General features: G+C 34.7%; 1 protein-coding gene and 1 long non-coding RNA gene across 4 annotated transcripts in view; both read right to left on the bottom strand.

The window, feature by feature from the left end:
• LOC6502358 (cAMP-specific 3',5'-cyclic phosphodiesterase) overlaps positions 1-17,847 on the bottom strand; it is a 193,267-nt gene that overhangs the window by 112,638 nt on the left and 62,782 nt on the right. For all 3 annotated transcript variants that reach the window (XM_032452063.2, XM_032452061.2, XM_032452062.2), the window contains exon 4: positions 17,405-17,816. In XM_032452063.2, coding sequence (XP_032307954.2) covers positions 17,405-17,816 — 412 coding nt within the window. The remainder of the gene's footprint in view (positions 1-17,404; positions 17,817-17,847) is intronic.
• On the bottom strand, positions 1,166-6,071 carry LOC123257621. Its single transcript, XR_006507737.1, has 2 exons — positions 4,996-6,071; positions 1,166-1,696 (listed from the first exon to the last, which is right to left on the bottom strand). It is a non-coding gene; the product is annotated as an uncharacterized LOC123257621 (long non-coding RNA).

Raw genomic sequence — 17,847 nt, 5'->3', positions numbered from 1 at the left:
ACATTTCTGTATCGTGATTAATTTTTGGTTGTTTTTTTAATAGAATTATTACTAAGAATGAGAAGGAGATTTCTTAAAAAAAATTAAACAAATAAAGAAATGAATAAATAAATAAATAAACCACTTACTCTCAACTAGAAGCCTCCGAAGCCCTTTCTATTTCAATATTTAAGAACCTAGACCCTTAAAAAATCTTTCAAAATTCCCCTTTTAGTATTTCTCTCAGTGTAACTACTAGTTTGGCATTTTGGAGGAACTGCATTGGGCTTCTTCTCCTTCGCCATCATCGTCCTCCCCAAATGGCAGACATTTCTGCAGATGCATTTCCCTGATAGGCCCCGGGATTTCAGCCATATGATGGATAATGCAGTGGATAGGGGGGGGGAGTGCATTGCACGGATATTGGGTGGATAAATGGGAGGGTTTGGAGGCGTGGCATTGGCTAGTGCGTTCCCTCAAGTGCCACTCATCAAGTGGCCTTCGAGTGGATCCGTTCAAATGAGCATCTCCAACCGATGAGATATCCGAGAGACATTTCCAATATTCCGGCAATTAAAAAAAATTATATTTAAAGAAAAAATGGAAAAAAAAAAATATTGTTAATTAAGAGAGAGAATAAATGAAATTGGCCAGATTATGGATAATAATTGATGGAAGCCGTTTTAATCATTACTATTGATTTAATTGAAATGCTTTTCAATCTCAATTATTAAATCAAACAATAAAAAAAATGCGAAAAATTATTAATTGTGAGAATAAGGGGGGATATAGTGTACAATTTGAATAAATGCTATTATTACAGTCCGCCCTGCGATTTAAAATTCAAAGCAAATAGTGGAAAATCGGTGGCATTAATTGCAAACAATTACGAAAAATTATGAATTAAAAATGCGACATTAAGTCCGTCTGTTGAATTCCCAGCCAAAAACTAGTCCAAAACAAAGGGATACACTATTATCCTTTTTTTATCACCAAGGGGGGGCTCTGCTAAACACATTCTATATATATTTTTGTTTCCAAAAGCCAAAAACCCCACAATAATCACGCTCAACAAGTTTTCATTTTTGGATAAAATTGCATATTTTTGGTCGACAAAAGGGGAGGGGGGCGCCGACAAGAGGGGGCTTAAAAGTCAAAATTCTAAAAACAATAACCAGAGGGGGTATATACATTTCATTTCATAATTTTTGTGCTCAACCGCAAATGGAATTAAATGCAATCGACTGCGAAATAATATGCGATTTCAAGAGGTCATCTCGTAAATAATTTCTAAAAAAAAATAAATAGGGGGGGTAGTCATTTTCAACAAGTATGCAATGGGAGGTCGGTCTCTTGGCAAGATTCTCTTCCAGTTGGCGGGTTTTCATTTTGATTGTTTTTTATGAAATATTAATTAAATAATTCCTGGTTACCTTTTTGTGCGCCGGTGGGTCCTTGCTCCTTAAGAGGGGCGGGCGGGGTGTATGGAGGGCGGAAGGTCCTGTTGGATGTCCTGTTGGATGTGGTGGTGCTCCTTCGGTGGTTATTTGTTTTTTTTTGTTACTGTTATTGTTGTTGTAAGCCTACCGACCTGACTTACGGCAACAATTTATTTTAATTGCTTTTTTTTTGTATTTTTTTTTTTTTTGTAGCCTTGACTTTTGTTTCTTTGAAATTATTTCTTTGGAATTATTTTTGTTGTTGTTTTTTGTTTTATCTGTTTAGAATTTAACGCGTAATGCAAACAATGAATTTAAAATTAACAAAAAAGGCCTCCTCTTATTTACACCTTTTTTTTTTTGAAACTGAAACTGTTTTGTTCGCCAGTTTTGGCTTTTGGTTTATTTTTAACGTATTCTGTTCGTGTTTCAGGGCCCAAAAAAAAAAAAAAATCAACAAATAAAATATAGAAGACACCGGGGCGGCATGGGGTGGAATATTCATCCACTCGACTGCTCAGTTTTATAAATAAGTTCTGTATTTTTTTTTTTCTGCTCCCCAACCGAGAATGTATGTGTTGGATTTTTTTTTTTTTTTTTTTTTTTGGGAAAAAAGTGAATTTTTTAAGCCAAGCTAAACACAATAATGATTATTGGGGGATACTAACAGATACTAAGATACTTGCTCTTAGCAATATACCAGCCGCCACCACCCACCACCCAATTGTATCTTGTAGATACATTTTCTTAGTTGCACCAGGGAATGCGTTAATTATGCGACACGAGCACTTAGCCGAGAGACCCACGAGCATTTCAATTTTGATGAATTCCTTCGCTCCCGGGTTATGTGAGTTTCTGTTTCTGATTCTGTTTCTGATTCTACTACAGATTCTGCCTATTTATTCTGTCTTCTGTCGTCTGTCGCTTTTCCTTTTTTTTTTTCCCACATTTTCATCATTTTTTTTCCCTGTTTTTATATTATTTTCCTCCTTTTTTTTCGCCAACACTTTGCCGGCTTGCTCGGGGCATGTTGACTTTCAATTCAATTATGTGGCTGCAGGAGCCTTTCAATTTTCAAAGATTTTTCAAAAAGTTTACAGATACAAAAAAAAAAAGTGGCAAAGGGCTTTAAATCAATTAGGATATTTTAGGGGATTTTCAGAAAATACTACTGGTACTTCTTTTTTTTTTTGAAATTAATTTTGGATAATCCTTTTTTTAGACTCTGATATAGTTTTTGAAATTTTTATTAGGCTTTTAAATAATTTATTTTGGCAGTTTTGTTTAAAAAAATTAATGTAAAAATTTATTTTTTATAACGAAGCTATAAAATATTATAGAAATTTGATAAATCTTATTTAAAAAAAAAATTTTATATATGTCTCGAAAATTGAATTTATTTTCTCTTAGCTATATTTTTAAATTTATTTTTTTTAATAAATAAAAAACGTTTCTTTCTATAAAGTATTTATTTATTTTCATTATTTAATTAAAGTTTTTATTTATAACTAAGTTTTTAAAATATTTATTTATATTTATTATTTTACTTTGATAGTTTTAGAAAATATTTTACTTTTTCCTTTCAAAAATTGTATAAAATATTTGTTTATTAAATTTGACTAAATATTTCTTTAATTATTTTAGTCTAAGAATATAACATTGTAAACCTTTTAAAGATTTATTTGTTTTATTTTATTTTAAAAATGTCTTAATTTCTTTTATCTTCAAAACATATTATTTATGTTTTTATTTTAGTCTAAACAAAAATGTTTAACAATTTGTAACAATATTGCAAATTTAATTGCCTTCCAAAACTAAAAATTCCTATCTATTTAAATAAATATGCATTAAAATTGAAAGAGCACATCAAGTTCGTTAAATGTCAGAATTTTTCATTTAATTTTGGTTCTTGAGGCCTCTGGCAAAGCAAAAAAAAATAAACCGCCAAGAAAGAAGCATATTTTTAAATTGTTTTGCCGCCAGCCGTGCAAAAGTTCGTCAAAATGTGTTAATTTTCTTAGCAAAGCCCATTGTTGTTGGCATTGTGCTTCGGCTTTCTATATGGACGACGTCCAATAATTTTGATTGCTGCCAAAAAATAAAAAAAAAAACAAAAAAGAAAATAGACAGACGACTCTCGACCGCATTTCACAAAAATGACTAAGTGGAGGGCAAAGTAACTTAGAACCCCCCCTTACTCGTAGACTCATCAGTCTACAGTCTAGAGTCTAGAAATCGCCCAGATTTCCTCAAAAGTGGATGGCTGACTGTTCACTTGACTATTTGTTTGCCTTTCCGCCATCCCAACTACTTTGTACATAATCACTTTCTGGCTTCCCCTTTACTTTTCAGAACTATAATGTATAATATTTTAGATGGTATCCGGGTATTAGTAATAATATCGGCACATTTTCATAAAGTTTATGACTTTATTACGCTAATTGTTGTTGCTATTGCGAAACGATAGCAAATGATATGAAAAGTTTGCTCTAATTTTTTTGTTTTCTTTTCGCAATTCTGATTTCTTTTGAGTCATCGCGCATTCTGGCCAACTTGAAAGTTTTTTCTTTTCTTTTTTGTCTTCTAGTGGGATCAAAAAACTCTGGATAATGGCTTGAGCTCTTTGGATGCAAGTTTGTGGCATTTGTTGCAACGAATTGTTGCACTTGAAGTGGAGGATTCGGAGGATAATTGCCAGTTTTCTTGTTTTTAGGGAAGGAGCTCAAATTTTAGACAAGATAAGGAGGGTTTTCAGGAGAAGAGTTGGAAGAGATGGTTGGAAATTTATTTCTTATCTTAATTTTTCACTAATTTTTAAGAAATGTTCTAATTAACCCCAAAAAGTGTAGGGCAAGGTCACTCTGTACCTTAGTTAATGGTGTTTAAGATGAGTGTGACCTTGCCACAACAATTTTGGTATTAATTAATATTTGTCCACACTTTTTCTTTTTACAAATTAGTGTGCCCCTACCCAAATAATTTCACCATTAAGCCTTTCTGCCATCTTAGCAAATATCCCCGTTCCCCAAAGACCCTTTGTTTTAAGCCCAATATCTCAGCGTATTGCCTTTGCTTCCACTTCATTGCCTTAATACCACGCTTTTGATCTGAAAATCTCCTTTTCGGAAAAGCCTCCTTAGGCATCATTAATCATCAAACACACATTTTGCGACTTATCACCATAATGGACACCTGGCTTGACACCACTTCGGTTTTGGCTCTCATTCAATTTGTTTGTTTTAAAAATAAAACAACAAACATGAAGAAAAATATGAAGAAAACAATTATTTATGACCCAAATCAGCTGTAGGAAATACAAATGATAACAATCTATTGGAAGCGATTAGGCTTTCGTTGCTAATTTTAATCGAGTCTATTTATGGCATTTCGTCATTTAGCTAAACTTGATCTGGCTTAGACGCCCACACGCTCTTTTATTTATTTATTTATTCACATGTTTTCTTCAGTCTATTTAATATTGTTTGTTGTTGTAACCATTTAAGGGCCCTGCAACAAGTCTAAGTCTGGTTTTCAGTTTTTAGTTTTTAGTTTCTCTATGCGATCACTTCAAACTCACTTCACTTCCAAACTGTGTGCCCTTTGTTTCTAACTTGAAGTATTTTTTCAAAAAACTATATATATTTTATTTATTTAAATTTTTTGAAAACACTATTGGCACTTGAGGGGAAAAAAAGCACAAACACACACGTCTTAAAAACACTTGGAAAAAATGTTACAAAAAAAAACATCGAAAAATGTTTTTAGAATTTGAGAAGAATTTTTAAAGAAACGACACGTGCTTGGATGAGGGATTTGTTGAGAATTTCTTCCGGTATGAGATATTATGGCTGGCTAACTGCTTTGGCTTTTTGGAGTTAGCCGCTGCTTAATCGCTGCAATGGCGGTGTTGCTCTGCTGATGATGGTGCCTTCGGTGTTTCTATTTAAATGGTTGCTCTGATTTCGTCGTCCGCTGCTCGCTGCTCGACTCCCTCGATAGACGTCTGATGTGCAACTGTTTTTTGGGGGCAAAAAAAAAAAACCAAATGTAAAGACAGCGTGCCGCGATAAGCCACCAACCAGCCAGCCGGCCGAAACCTTTTGCTTCGGCTTTTGGCCCGAAAGGCATCGAGCCAGCCATACCAGCCATCCACCACCACCATCATCATAAGCAACATCACCACTCGACCCACTGTTCCGCGTTCGACTCCGAACATGTTGCGAGCGATTCTATATTCTATAGGCTGCCCAAAGCGCCAAACTGCAGCCAGCCAGCCCAGAACCACATAGAACCCAGTGGCCAGAACCCGTAGAGCCCAGAAACAAAACAGTTCCCAGCCGAAAATTGGCAGGCAATCTGCAAACGCAAATCAAACAAATAAAACAAATCGAAATGCAGGCGATTGTTGGCCAAATGGCAGTGGTTCGAAGGGCTTGACTATTTTAATTCTAAATATTATACAAATTATTATGATATTTACATTTTAGTTCCATGATTTTATAATAATTAAGGAGGCTTCTGATTAATTTTTATATTTATTGGAACTATAGTTTATTTTATTTTGTATTTTTTATTATTTTATTTAGGTTCTATTTTAGAATTTCAAACTAATCTTCTCTATTCTAAGTGCTCTATAGAACTATATTCCTTTTCTATCTGATTTTTTGTTTTTTATTCTATCTGAAATTTTATATTTTAAACTAAAAAAATTATATTTTTATAATATTACTATATATTTACTTTTTAAGTAATCAAGTAATATTATTTTTGATTGGAATTTATTTTAATAATAATTATAATAATAATAATAATAATTTGAAACTAAAATAACATATTAAATTAAATGTTGAAAGAAATATTGTTTTAATCCCGTTAGTATTAGTATAAGTATTAATTTTAGAATTATTATTAGTATTATAATTGTTAGTGTTATTGAATAAAAACTGTATTTCTTCCAACAGAGAATTTATTTAATTTGTATTTATACTTTTTCCTAATAATTTAAATTAAATAAATAAATATTATATTTATTTTTTAGGTTTAAAAAAAAACTGTTGAAAAAGTAATATTTATGTTTACTAAATTTCAAGTTAAAGTATTTTATTTTTTGTTTAAATTGTAAAAAAATAAATAAATAAAGTTCTAAGTTAAATTTCTTGCGTTTTTAATTAAAAAAAAAAGTACTAATAATAATGCTAGTAAATAATATTTTATTAAAATTTGCCTTTAGAACTCTAGAGCACACTGTTCGTGGGCAAATAGCCCGAACCAAGGCCCGAGTGAGAGCCAACATGTTGCCGTTTGCTGGCCAGCCGGCCTCATTGGCTGACGGCGGCGGTCTCGACCAGGCTAACATGTTGGCCGGCTGAGCGATGATTTAGCCGCTGACTTGCTGGACTCGCCGGACTTGGCCGGCTTGTGTCGGACTTTTGACGACTGCCAGGACGAGGACGAGGACGAGGACGATGACGAGGACAACTTGGGGGATTCAGGACTAATGCCGAGCGAAGCGTTATGCTTTTGGCAAACAAAAGGCAGTAGCAGAAACTGCAACAGAAACAGCAACTGCATCTGGATGGATGCTCTTTGGTTGATTTTTGCTCCCAAAAACAGATTTCCCCAATGGTATCCGTCATCGGAATGGGTCAGACCAACAATGGGGGCTAGATGTGGCGAAGAAGCGTCCTAAAATTCAGTTTCTTTTATGGGGATTTATGGGGGGGGCAACGCGGCGTATGATTAACGAAATTAGCAAACATCTATCAGGGCTGAGAACTTCAAGTTTTAAAGTCAATTTCGCAATTCAAGAGTTGTTTGCTTTTTACCTTGGCCCACCACCTCTCGCTGCTTTCGCTTTCGTTTGTTTTGCTCTTTTTTTCACCTTTTATTTTCCATCATTTCCCATTGTTTGAACTCGTTTCTTTATTTTCCCTTTCAAACCCTTCCTATTCCCATTCCAATTGGGTTTGTTCAAGTGTTTTGCTTGCAGATCGCTATTTTATAATTAACTTTTAGTTATTAATGGAGTTTTGATGAATTTCAATGATAGTTGGGCACTCTGGTCACACTGTTTGTGTCAGAAATACATTTTCAACACTTATACTTTCAGTGAAAGCCATCAACAATCTTTGTTTAACAAAACAGATTGGTATTTCACAATTAGCTTTTAGTTCTAAATGAATTTAAAAAGAAATTCTATGACATTTGATGACTCTGGTCACACTAAAAGCCTTATTCATTCTTTCCTTAATAAAACAAATGGGGGTTTCATAATAAGCTTATGTTTTTAAATAAAGTTTTATTATCAGAGAGGAAGACTTAGCAAAATGAAGAACTTCTCTTTGACAGTTGACAACTCTGGCCACACTTTTTGTGTGAAAAACACCTTGTCACTCTTAATTCTATCATTAAAAGCCTTTTTCATTCCATTTTTAACAAACCAGATACCTTTTTCATTAGTAGCTTCAGTTTCTTAATAAAGTATGAAAGAATTCCTCTGGCAGATGACAACTCTGGCCACACTATGTGCTTCAACAAGACCTTGTTAACATTCATTCTTTCATTAAATGCCAATTTTCAATACATTTTTGGGAAAAAGCCAACACACACACACAACTATTTAAACTAGTTTATATGCATAACATGTGTCTAACTTTTGGCCATTTTCGGATGCAATAGCAATTCATTTTGATTGACTTTATTGGCCGGATTGGAATTTTTATACAAATATTCCTTATTTTTCTCTGCCTCTCACTCCCTTTAAACGAAATGTTTTATCTGCTCATTGACTTTCAGATATAATTACTCATTTCATTCTGGCAAAGGATGAGGTTGTTCAAAGGGAACTCACTCGGTCCCTCCGTCTCGTATCCATTTCATAGTTAACATAATTGAAAACCAGCGGATAGAGATAGAAAATGTCAGTTAAATTGATTGAACATGTCGAGCAAGGACCTTTGCACTATCAGTGGGGGCCCAATTTCCCCTTTATATATCCTCTCTCCATCCAGTATCCCTATTACCCCTATTGCCATTGTCCGCATTATCGGCTGCCTTTCTCAATTATTGACGGAGTGACAGCCCTGCTGGCATCTCTGTTGCATGTGCCACATGCAACTAAACTACAAAATGGAAAAGGGAAATTCTAGCAAAAAATAAATAGAAGAAAAACTGTTGAAACAAAGTGAGTCGAGAGTCGAACCCCAGTCCAGAGTCCCTAATGAACTGACCGCAGACTCATTAAGATTCAACACCTCCTTCAGAACATTTTCCACTTTTATGTTTTTGTGGTTTTCTTTTTTGGCAAATGGGAGTTGGAGTTTGGAGTGAGTAATTAATAAGAGATGATTTGCAGTTTTGGGAGAAAAGCTTGATTTTTAAAGTTGATTAGCAATATTTTAGAAAAAAAATTGTAGTCGTGGTTAATCTTAAAATTTTGGTTTTTGGGGCTATTTTGATTTTTATCAAGTAGGAAGTAAAGATTTTCACTATTTAAAAAATATTTGGGTTGTTAATTTATCATTTATAATTTAAATTAACAAACATAATATTTTTTAAATAATATATTTCAGTCAAAATCCTTTTAGGGATTAGATTCTTACGATTTTTTCCAAGAAGTTTTTATATATTTTTTTTTATTTTATATAAGATGAAGTTTTGAGAAGTTTTCAAAACAATTTTCCTTGTTTCTAAAGGATTTTTGTTTCAACAATGAAATAAATTGTGTAAGATTCTCCAAAATATTCTTTAAAAAATTACAGAAAATATTATAGTTTATAATAAATAAAAAAAAAGTAAGAATTCCCCCAAAAAAATCAAAAACCCTGATAGGAAGTATAAAAAATAATTTTTAAGAAATATATAAAAGCTTTTAAATAATTTCTAGAGACTTCAAATCATAAAAGTCATTTGAAAGCTTTGATATAATTTTCTTTAAAATATTTTTTCAAAAAGAGGTTCTTTGGATTTTAAAATCTTTCAATATTGTTTCATAAAATCAAATTTGTTTTTAAAAAGTACTCACTCAATATATAATTTGTATAAATTCATTAAGAAATCATTCGAAAAAGACTCACCTGAAAAGAGAGAGAGAAGAAAAATGTTTTATTAATTCAATTGGTTTGTGGAAGAAATAAAAACAAAAATAAATAAATAAAAAAGAAAAGAAAAGAAGAGGAAAAACAAAGTCAAGTAATTCCCATGAATTTTATATGGAATGCTAAAAAAATATTTGCTTCCAGACATCCAGACTTCATTACGCATGTAAAGTGAGGACAAACAAATAACAATTGCAGATAATTGAGTCATGAATGCGAAAATACATATTTATGCACTTGTTTTTTGTTATTTTTTACCTGCATTTGTATTTATTTATATTTTTAATATTTTTGTTTTATTTGTTTGATTTTTTGGCTAGAAAGTTGTGGAAAAAAGTTACTAGAGAAAAGTTACTCTCTGTTGGAGTTTGGAAAAGTTATTCTAGATTACCAGGTATAATTATTGTTTTAAAAAGATTTAATTAAATAAATAAATTTCATTTTAATTTAATTAGTTAAATAAACAACTGATTAAAAGAGAAAGTAATCCTGCAACTAAACCTTGAACTTGAGATGCAAATAAATATAGAGAACCTCCCAGGATGGACCTTTGACTTTTTCCCTTATTTGTGCAACCACAGCATAGTTGGCAGCTGACACTCTCAGGTTTTAGTTTATTCTGTTAAAAATTTCAGAGAAACTGGGGGAGTGGGAGTGCAAACAGGGCTGTGGGTGGTATCTTTTTCCGGCCGGTTTTTACAGACCTTATTCCCTAACCTTTGTGGCCCTTGACAGGTTTATGTGGGAAGACAGGAAGGCCAGGTTGACCACTAAGGCCAAGGTTAACCGGAAGGCATTACAAATTATATTTATTTTCATTTGAAAGTGTGCATTTTTTTGACACTTGCGGAGGGCACGTGGAGATCCCATAAAGAAAGTAAAATGATTGTCTTTTTTTTTCTGAAAAAAATAAGGGAAAATGGAGAAAGTGCAACTAGCAACCTTGCAACATGCAACATGTGTTGTCAGTTGCAGGGATATTGGGCTAACCTTTATGGTTCTAAGTTCTTTCAGCTTCCGGCCGTTTCAAGTGCGAGGCCATATACGTGGCAAGTTCATATTAAATTTTAAAACAACCTCCAGGCGGCTCTTCAAGGATTCTACTTTTGTTTTTCAAGCTTTTCTTCCTTTTTGAAAGCTCAACTGGGTGTTTTTCTTTGTTAAATTGAGTTTTTTTTCATGTTTTTGGTGAAAAGCTATCCGGGTGTGGTGAAAGTCACCCTAATGGTGAAAGTTTTCAGCTTCAAAAGGTGAAAGTCTTGTCTTAGCTTTGAACTTTTAACTGTAAAAGTTTGAAAGCTTTTGCATTTTAGAGTTTTGGTTTGAACCACATGGCGTATACTTGATATTTTCGGGGTTTTTTATTTAAATTTGAATTTACAATTTTTTTAGAAAGTTTTTTATGAAAAATATGTTATTATTTTTTAATCATTCTATATGTAGTTTTTTTTATTATTTTAACTTTTGAAAACTTTGAATTAAAAAACACAAACAACTTTCGCTTCGAAAACAACCATTTTCAATTTTAGAAAATAGATATTGCAAAATTTTAAACAATAGTTTGAATATAAAGTAGATCAGTTTATTATTATAATAATTTAAAAAGTGTATTAAATTCCTTTTGAAATAAAATAAATAATTTATAATTTAAAATACATATATTTTTTGTGTTTAGTTTGTGAACCCATTTATTTTTTTTTATTTACGGATTATTTAATATTATTATATTATTTTGTATATTCTTTTATTATTTATTTATTATTTATTATTATTTATTTTATTAATATATTTTTATTTATTATTTTATAAAATAAATAATACTAATTATAGAATAAAAAAAAATATAAGAAATAAAAATAGAACCGTTTTAAATAGAAATATTTCATTAACAATTAATATTTATTTCCTATTAAAATGGCTTAAATTTTAATTACCAAAAATTGTTAAAATAAAACATCAATTAAGCATTGGTATTGATTATTTCTGGGTTATTTTGGGACGAACGACCTGCTTTTCAAGGCTCGAGTTCGAGCTGTAGCTCGAGCTCTCGTCCTGTCATTCCTGGCCCCCCCAGGTCCTGCCCCCGCTCCGATCCGCTCCGCCCCCTTAGATTACCCTTTTTCACCTAGTTTGGGTTAAAAATAATATTCAGAGAAGGCCCACATTAAGCTGAAGTTCAATGACTAGCAAAGGCAACAGCCAAGCCAGCCACACTGCCTCCACTCAGGCGTGAATTATTGTTGAGGCAGAAGGCCTCAGTCCGACCCCAAAAAAAACCCCATTCCATGGGGCGGAAATGTCACAAAAGGATTGGATAATGCATGGACGGATCGGATAGGGGTTGGAGGGCGTGGGGCGTGGGGGCGTGGCATGGTGTTAGGGCTTGGCGCAACAGTTGATTGCCATCAATGGAGATTATGTAAATGGAATTGTCCGGAATGGCAGAGAAGAGTCGGCCGCCGTGTGCAAATTGTCATCAAATGGGGCACGAAATTATGGAAGCAATTAAAATATAGAACCAATTTATGCACATATATATTAGGAGGAAGTGGATAAACAGATACTGAAAGGGTTAGGGATCAGATATGGATTTTTAGATGGGGTTTCTGAGTGGAAATTGGGATTATAGGCCTTGAAATTCTGTTCAAAATTGGCAGAGATATAGACTATGGTGGAGAATTATAGAAAATATATATAAAACTATAGAATATATATATAAAACTATAGAATATATATATAAAACTATAGAATATATATATAGAACTACAGAAAATAAAGCTAGAAATCCTATAAGGTATTCAGTTTAAGGATTGGAAGGACTATACATCCAAATAAATGAAAACCGAATAAAAATTAAGGATATAATTTGAAATAATATTAATATTTAAGCTATAAAGCCTTTGTTTTAATCATTTTTTATAAAATTAAATAAAATTTAAATATAAATTCCTGACAATTCAATTTTAAAGCCATAAAAATTTCTTAAATTTGGAATTGAATGATTGAAAGGGAGTCACCTGAAGGCTCTTTCTGCGATAAATTAATACACCATTTTCCACTCACTCGCAGACTCTACACTTTCTACACAGAAAGAAATTTAATATTTTACTTAAATTTTATTTGAAAGCTATATCATTAGCTGACTAGAATTTCTGTCAGTGTAGTGACAGACAGACTGTGCATTGTCAGCAAGTTCATTTCCGCTGTGGCCTCACAAAATGGCGTGCAAAATGGAAAAACAATGAGAGCGACAGCATCCGAGAGATACAGATACAGATACCAGTAGAGTGCCTACAGTACTGCATTCAGTGTAATTCTGTGGCATCTGTGGGATTGTCAGGACTCAGGATTCAGAGGACTGTGGACAGCAACAATTGCAGGTGTAATTGGTGTTTAGTGGTCTGGAAATGAAAGTATCTTCTCCCCAGTAGTAATATATAAGTTCAGTAATATTTAATGCATCAGAATTGAAGTATTTTAATTCAAATAAATGTCCAAACAAAACTCTTCGATAAAATTGATATTAGCACACACACAATCACGGTTAAAAAAATAGAAGGTACCATTGCAAACACTCGGTATGTCTAGCGATATGAAATTAGAGCAATAAAAACCTATAAAATCAATACCAATTGAACAAAGATCGATGAAACATTCGGTATAGGGATCAGTGGTGACTGGTGGAGAAGTGGTGGATGTCGAAGTCCTTCGTGTAGGGAAGATGGGCCGCAGTGGTTTCGGAGTTGAATTCAAACACTGGGTTGAACCTTGGTCCATCACCAAAATCTTATCCAGAATAACCTCCATCCCATTTGCCAAAATTATAAAGCATATCTTTCCTTTGTTTCGTGGTTTGGTTCAAGAATAGCTGAATAAACATTTGAGTATATTTTTATAAAGTAAGACTGCCCACATGCTATATACACCATGTTCCCACATCTAGAAACCTTTTAAGGTACGCCGCTTGAGAATCGGATCAAAATTGGAGGAGATATGGACTTCCAAAGGGGCCACATATGGGGATTCCGGATTTCAAAGGGGTCCCATGAGAAAAATTTTGAAAAATAGGGATCCAAAATTTTGTTCCTGGGTTTTGAAGCAGGATTGTGGGGAATGGATCCAGAAACCTTTTGAGGTAACCCGCTCGAGGATCGGATACAAATTGGCCGAGATATGGCCTTCCAAAGGGGCCACATATGGGGATTCCGGTTTCTCAAGGGGTCCCATCGTAAAATTTTGAAAAATAGGGATCCAAAATTTTGTTCCTGGGTTTTGATGCAGGATTGTGGGGAATGGATCCAGAAACCTTTTAAGGTATGCCGCTCGAGGATCGGATAAAAATTGGCCGAGATATAGCCTTCCAAAGGGGCCACATATGGGGATTCCGGTTTCTCAAGGGGTCCCATCGGAAAATTTTGAAAAATAGGGATCCAAAATGTTGTTCCTGGGTTTTGATGCAGGATTGTGGGGAATGGATCCAGAAACCTTTTAAGGTATGCCGCTTGAGAATCGGATCAAAATTGGAGGAGATATGGACTTCCAAAGGGGCCACATATGGGGATTCCGGTTTCTCAAGGGGTCCCATCGGAAAATTTTGAAAAATAGGGATCCAAAATTTTGTTCCTGGGTTTTGAAGCAGGATTGTGGGGAATGGATCCAGAAACCTTTTGAGGTAACCCGCTCGAGGATCGGATAAAAATTGGCCGAGATATGGCCTTCCAAAGGGGCCACATATGGGGATTCCGGTTTCTCAAGGGGTCCCATCGGAAAATTTTGAAAAATAGGGATCCAAAATTTTTTCCTGGGTTTTGATGCAGGATTGTGGGGAATCCATCCAGAAACCTTTTAAGGTATGCCGCTCGAGGATCGGGTAAAAATTGGCCGAGATATGGACTTCCAAAGGGGCCACATATGGGGATTCCGGTTTCCCAAGGGGTCCCATCGGAAAATTTTGAAAAATAGGGATCCAAAATTTTGTTCCCGGGTTTGGATGCAGGATTGTGGGGAATCCTTCCAGAAACCTTTTAAGGTATGCCGCTTGAGGATCGGATAAAAATTGGCTGAGATATGGCCTTCCAAAGGGGCCACATATGGGGATTCCGGTTTCTCAAGGGGTCCCATCGGAAAATTTTGAAAAATAGGGATCCAAAATTTTGTTCCTGGGTTTTGAAGCAGGATTGTGGGGAATGGATCCAGAAACCTTTTGAGGTAACCCGCTCGAGGATCGGATAAAAATTGGCCGAGATATGGACTTCCAAAGGGGCCACATATGGGGATTCCGGTTTCCCAAGGGGTTCCATCGGAAAATTTTGAAAAATAGGGATCGAAAATTTTGTTCCCGGGTTTGGATGCAGGATTGTGGGGAATGGATCCAGAAACCTTTTAAGGTACGCCGCTTAAGGATCGGATAAAAATTGGCCGAAATCTTATCCAGAGTTAGACCGCACATGCCAAAATAATAAAGCTTCTTGAAATATTTTTGAAATTTGAAGTTTACTCAACGGCAGCTGTTCAATTGTGTGTTTTTAACAAATAATACAATTTTGATGGCAAAATATTTACAATTTTGAAGAGAAGTTTGTAAAATATTTGCAGTGATAGAGAATAGCTTTTGTTTCAGTTTTAATATTTGTTTTTCATTTAAATCTCTCTCTACCCCCCTCGAGAGAGAGAAAAAAATCCCCAATTGTTTAAATTTTTTATTTTTATTTGAAATGCCGTCAATTTCGTCGACATTTGTTTCTGCAGATTTTTTTTTAAGCGCTTTTTTTCCAGCCAGGCTTTGGCCTTCGCTTAAGCAAATAGCTATCAGAGCGAAACTCTGACTATAAATTGCGAGAATCTGTTGGATGATCGCCTCATTAATAAAATAGCGACAAGTTGGAACAGAAATTGGAAGAAAAAATTAATTAAAAAATGAAATTAAATAAGCTACTGTTGGCATTTATGTGCCTGGGACTTTTAACAGTCCTGGTGACTAGTGCTGATACCGATGCTGATGATGATACGGGTTCTAGTACCGAGAATGAGTCCACAGATGCCTCCCCCACCACGGGAAGTACTACGACTCCGGATACCTCGGGTAGTTCCTCGGATGTGGATGATACTGGCAGTAGTACCGATGACGTGGATACCGATTCGGATTCCGACTCCGACTCTGGCAGCGACACGGATGAGGGTTCCATCTCGGAACCTGCCACCACGACAGCTCCAAAGAGGAAGAGGAACGCCAACCGGAAGAGGAACAACAACAATCGGGCCAACAACAAGAGGAGGGCTAATGGCAACAACAATAGGAAGAAGGCGGCCAACAGGAAGAGGGCCAACAACAACAACAACAGGCGTCGCAACAACAACAGCAGCAACCGTCGCACCAACAACAACAACAATCGTCGCAACAACAAAAGGCGTGGTTAGAAAAAAAAAATTAAAATAATACTAGAAATTGAAAAATATTTCAACAATAAATAAATAATTTTTTTTTTTATCGTGTCACAATTAAATAATTCATTGGTGTATTGGTGTGATTTGAAATTCGAAAAAATGTAGCATACTATTTGGCGCAAAACAGAAAACAAAAATGGGGCTTTCATGCCTTCCACTTGAATAACAAAATACATACACTTTTGCTGCAAAAATATGCGAAAATTCATAAAAGAATATTAAATTGGTTAGCCCTGGTTAGTAATCTATTTTAAGTGTCTTACAAGGGATTATTTAGTTTAGTTTTCAATCGAAAATGGCATAAAAACCTCACAATAATTACCAATAAAGGTTGGTCCAACAAATTGCTGTTTTCAATTGCCTTTTAGGCCAAAAGAGTCCAAAAGCTAAGCTCTCAACAGGTGTCGATGACTTATCAATGGATTTTAAACTATCAGAGCCCACAATATCTGTTCAATTATCCACAGAGACTGAGTCCTTGAGGGTCATCGTCGGTCGTCATAACTTATTCAAGTTTCAATTTTTCGACTTCAACACACACACAGAGACACAGACAGTCAGTAAACACCTCCTACACCACCCACACCCCCAATATATATACCGAGTTTGTTTGGGAAAATCAACAGATACTCGTCGTGCGGTTGTCTGAAAGTTTCCTCTGTCGCTTTAACTTTTCTAATTCGATTAAGCCGGGCTAACTGGAAATTGATTTCATTGTAAGTCGCTAATTGGCCGACATCTTCAGGCCTAACTTTTCAGTTTGGCTTTCTAGTTAAGTTGACTTTTATTTCTATTTTATTTTTTTTTGGTTAAGAAACTAACAAACATGAGGGATAATGACGCATCCGATACCTTCGACAACTTAATTCGAGAGAGTCAAAAACAATTGTCCAAATATTGCCAAAAAGTGTGATAATTAGACCAGCTTCGAGTTTCATTATTCTTCAAAAATTGCAAAAATTTCTATTTGCCAAGTTTATATATTATTTTCTTTTGCTTTTTTTTTTTTTAAACGACCCACTTGAAGGTTGTCTGTCTAGGTTTGACTTTTACTTTCTTTCTTTCTTTTTCAAGGGGAATGGAAAGTTTTATTTCATTTTAAGACAAATAACTTTAGTAATTGATGCGATTGTTGTAACAAGTGCTTTGAAGTCTTAAATGGGTTAAGATAATGGAGGTTTCAAGGGGAATATCTTGCTTAAAAGATATCTCGAAGATGGAAAATATTTAAATTAATATTTTAAATAGAGTTTTTGGGATTTAAAGTTTATAAAATAGAGATATGACTGAGAAATGGAATTGTTTGAAGAATAAAATAAATTAAGATCTATAACCTCTACCCCCACTCCATTTTAGAATAAAAAATTATTAAAATATATATTTTATAATATTTAAAAATATAATAAAAAGAGAGTTAAAAGTTTAAATATAAATATTAAAACTCACCGAACATTCGCCAAAGTGTGTCGTCGATTTTTGAGGTAACGGCTGTGATATTTTTGGAGGTCCCCGATGGAACCCTGCTCCGCCTGCATCTTGCCGGAGGGCAGGAGCTGGGTGGCCGAGCCACTCGGATGGGAGGTGGCTAGGGCGGAGGCCGAGCTGGAGCTGAGGCGGTGATGAGCGGCAACGCTGATGCTGCTGCTATTTTGGGTGGCAGTGCCGGTGCCTGTTCCGGTGGTGCTTCCACTACCACTTCCCGCTCCACAAGAAGCTAATGTTTCGTTCGAATTGCTGCCAATGACCGTGGAGGCGGCCGAGTTGGAGCCAATTGGTGCTAGGACGATCCGCGACCAGCAGGACTTGTGCGGTTTACGGAACTTTAATTTAATCCTTGGCGAAGGAGTCGAAGCAGAGCCTAAAAATAAATTTAAATTGTAATCTACCAT

Source organism: Drosophila ananassae, chromosome XR, assembly GCF_017639315.1.
Source record: "Drosophila ananassae strain 14024-0371.13 chromosome XR, ASM1763931v2, whole genome shotgun sequence".
Lineage (NCBI taxonomy): Eukaryota > Metazoa > Arthropoda > Insecta > Diptera > Drosophilidae > Drosophila > Drosophila ananassae.
This window is presented reverse-complemented; position numbering and strand designations above follow the sequence as displayed.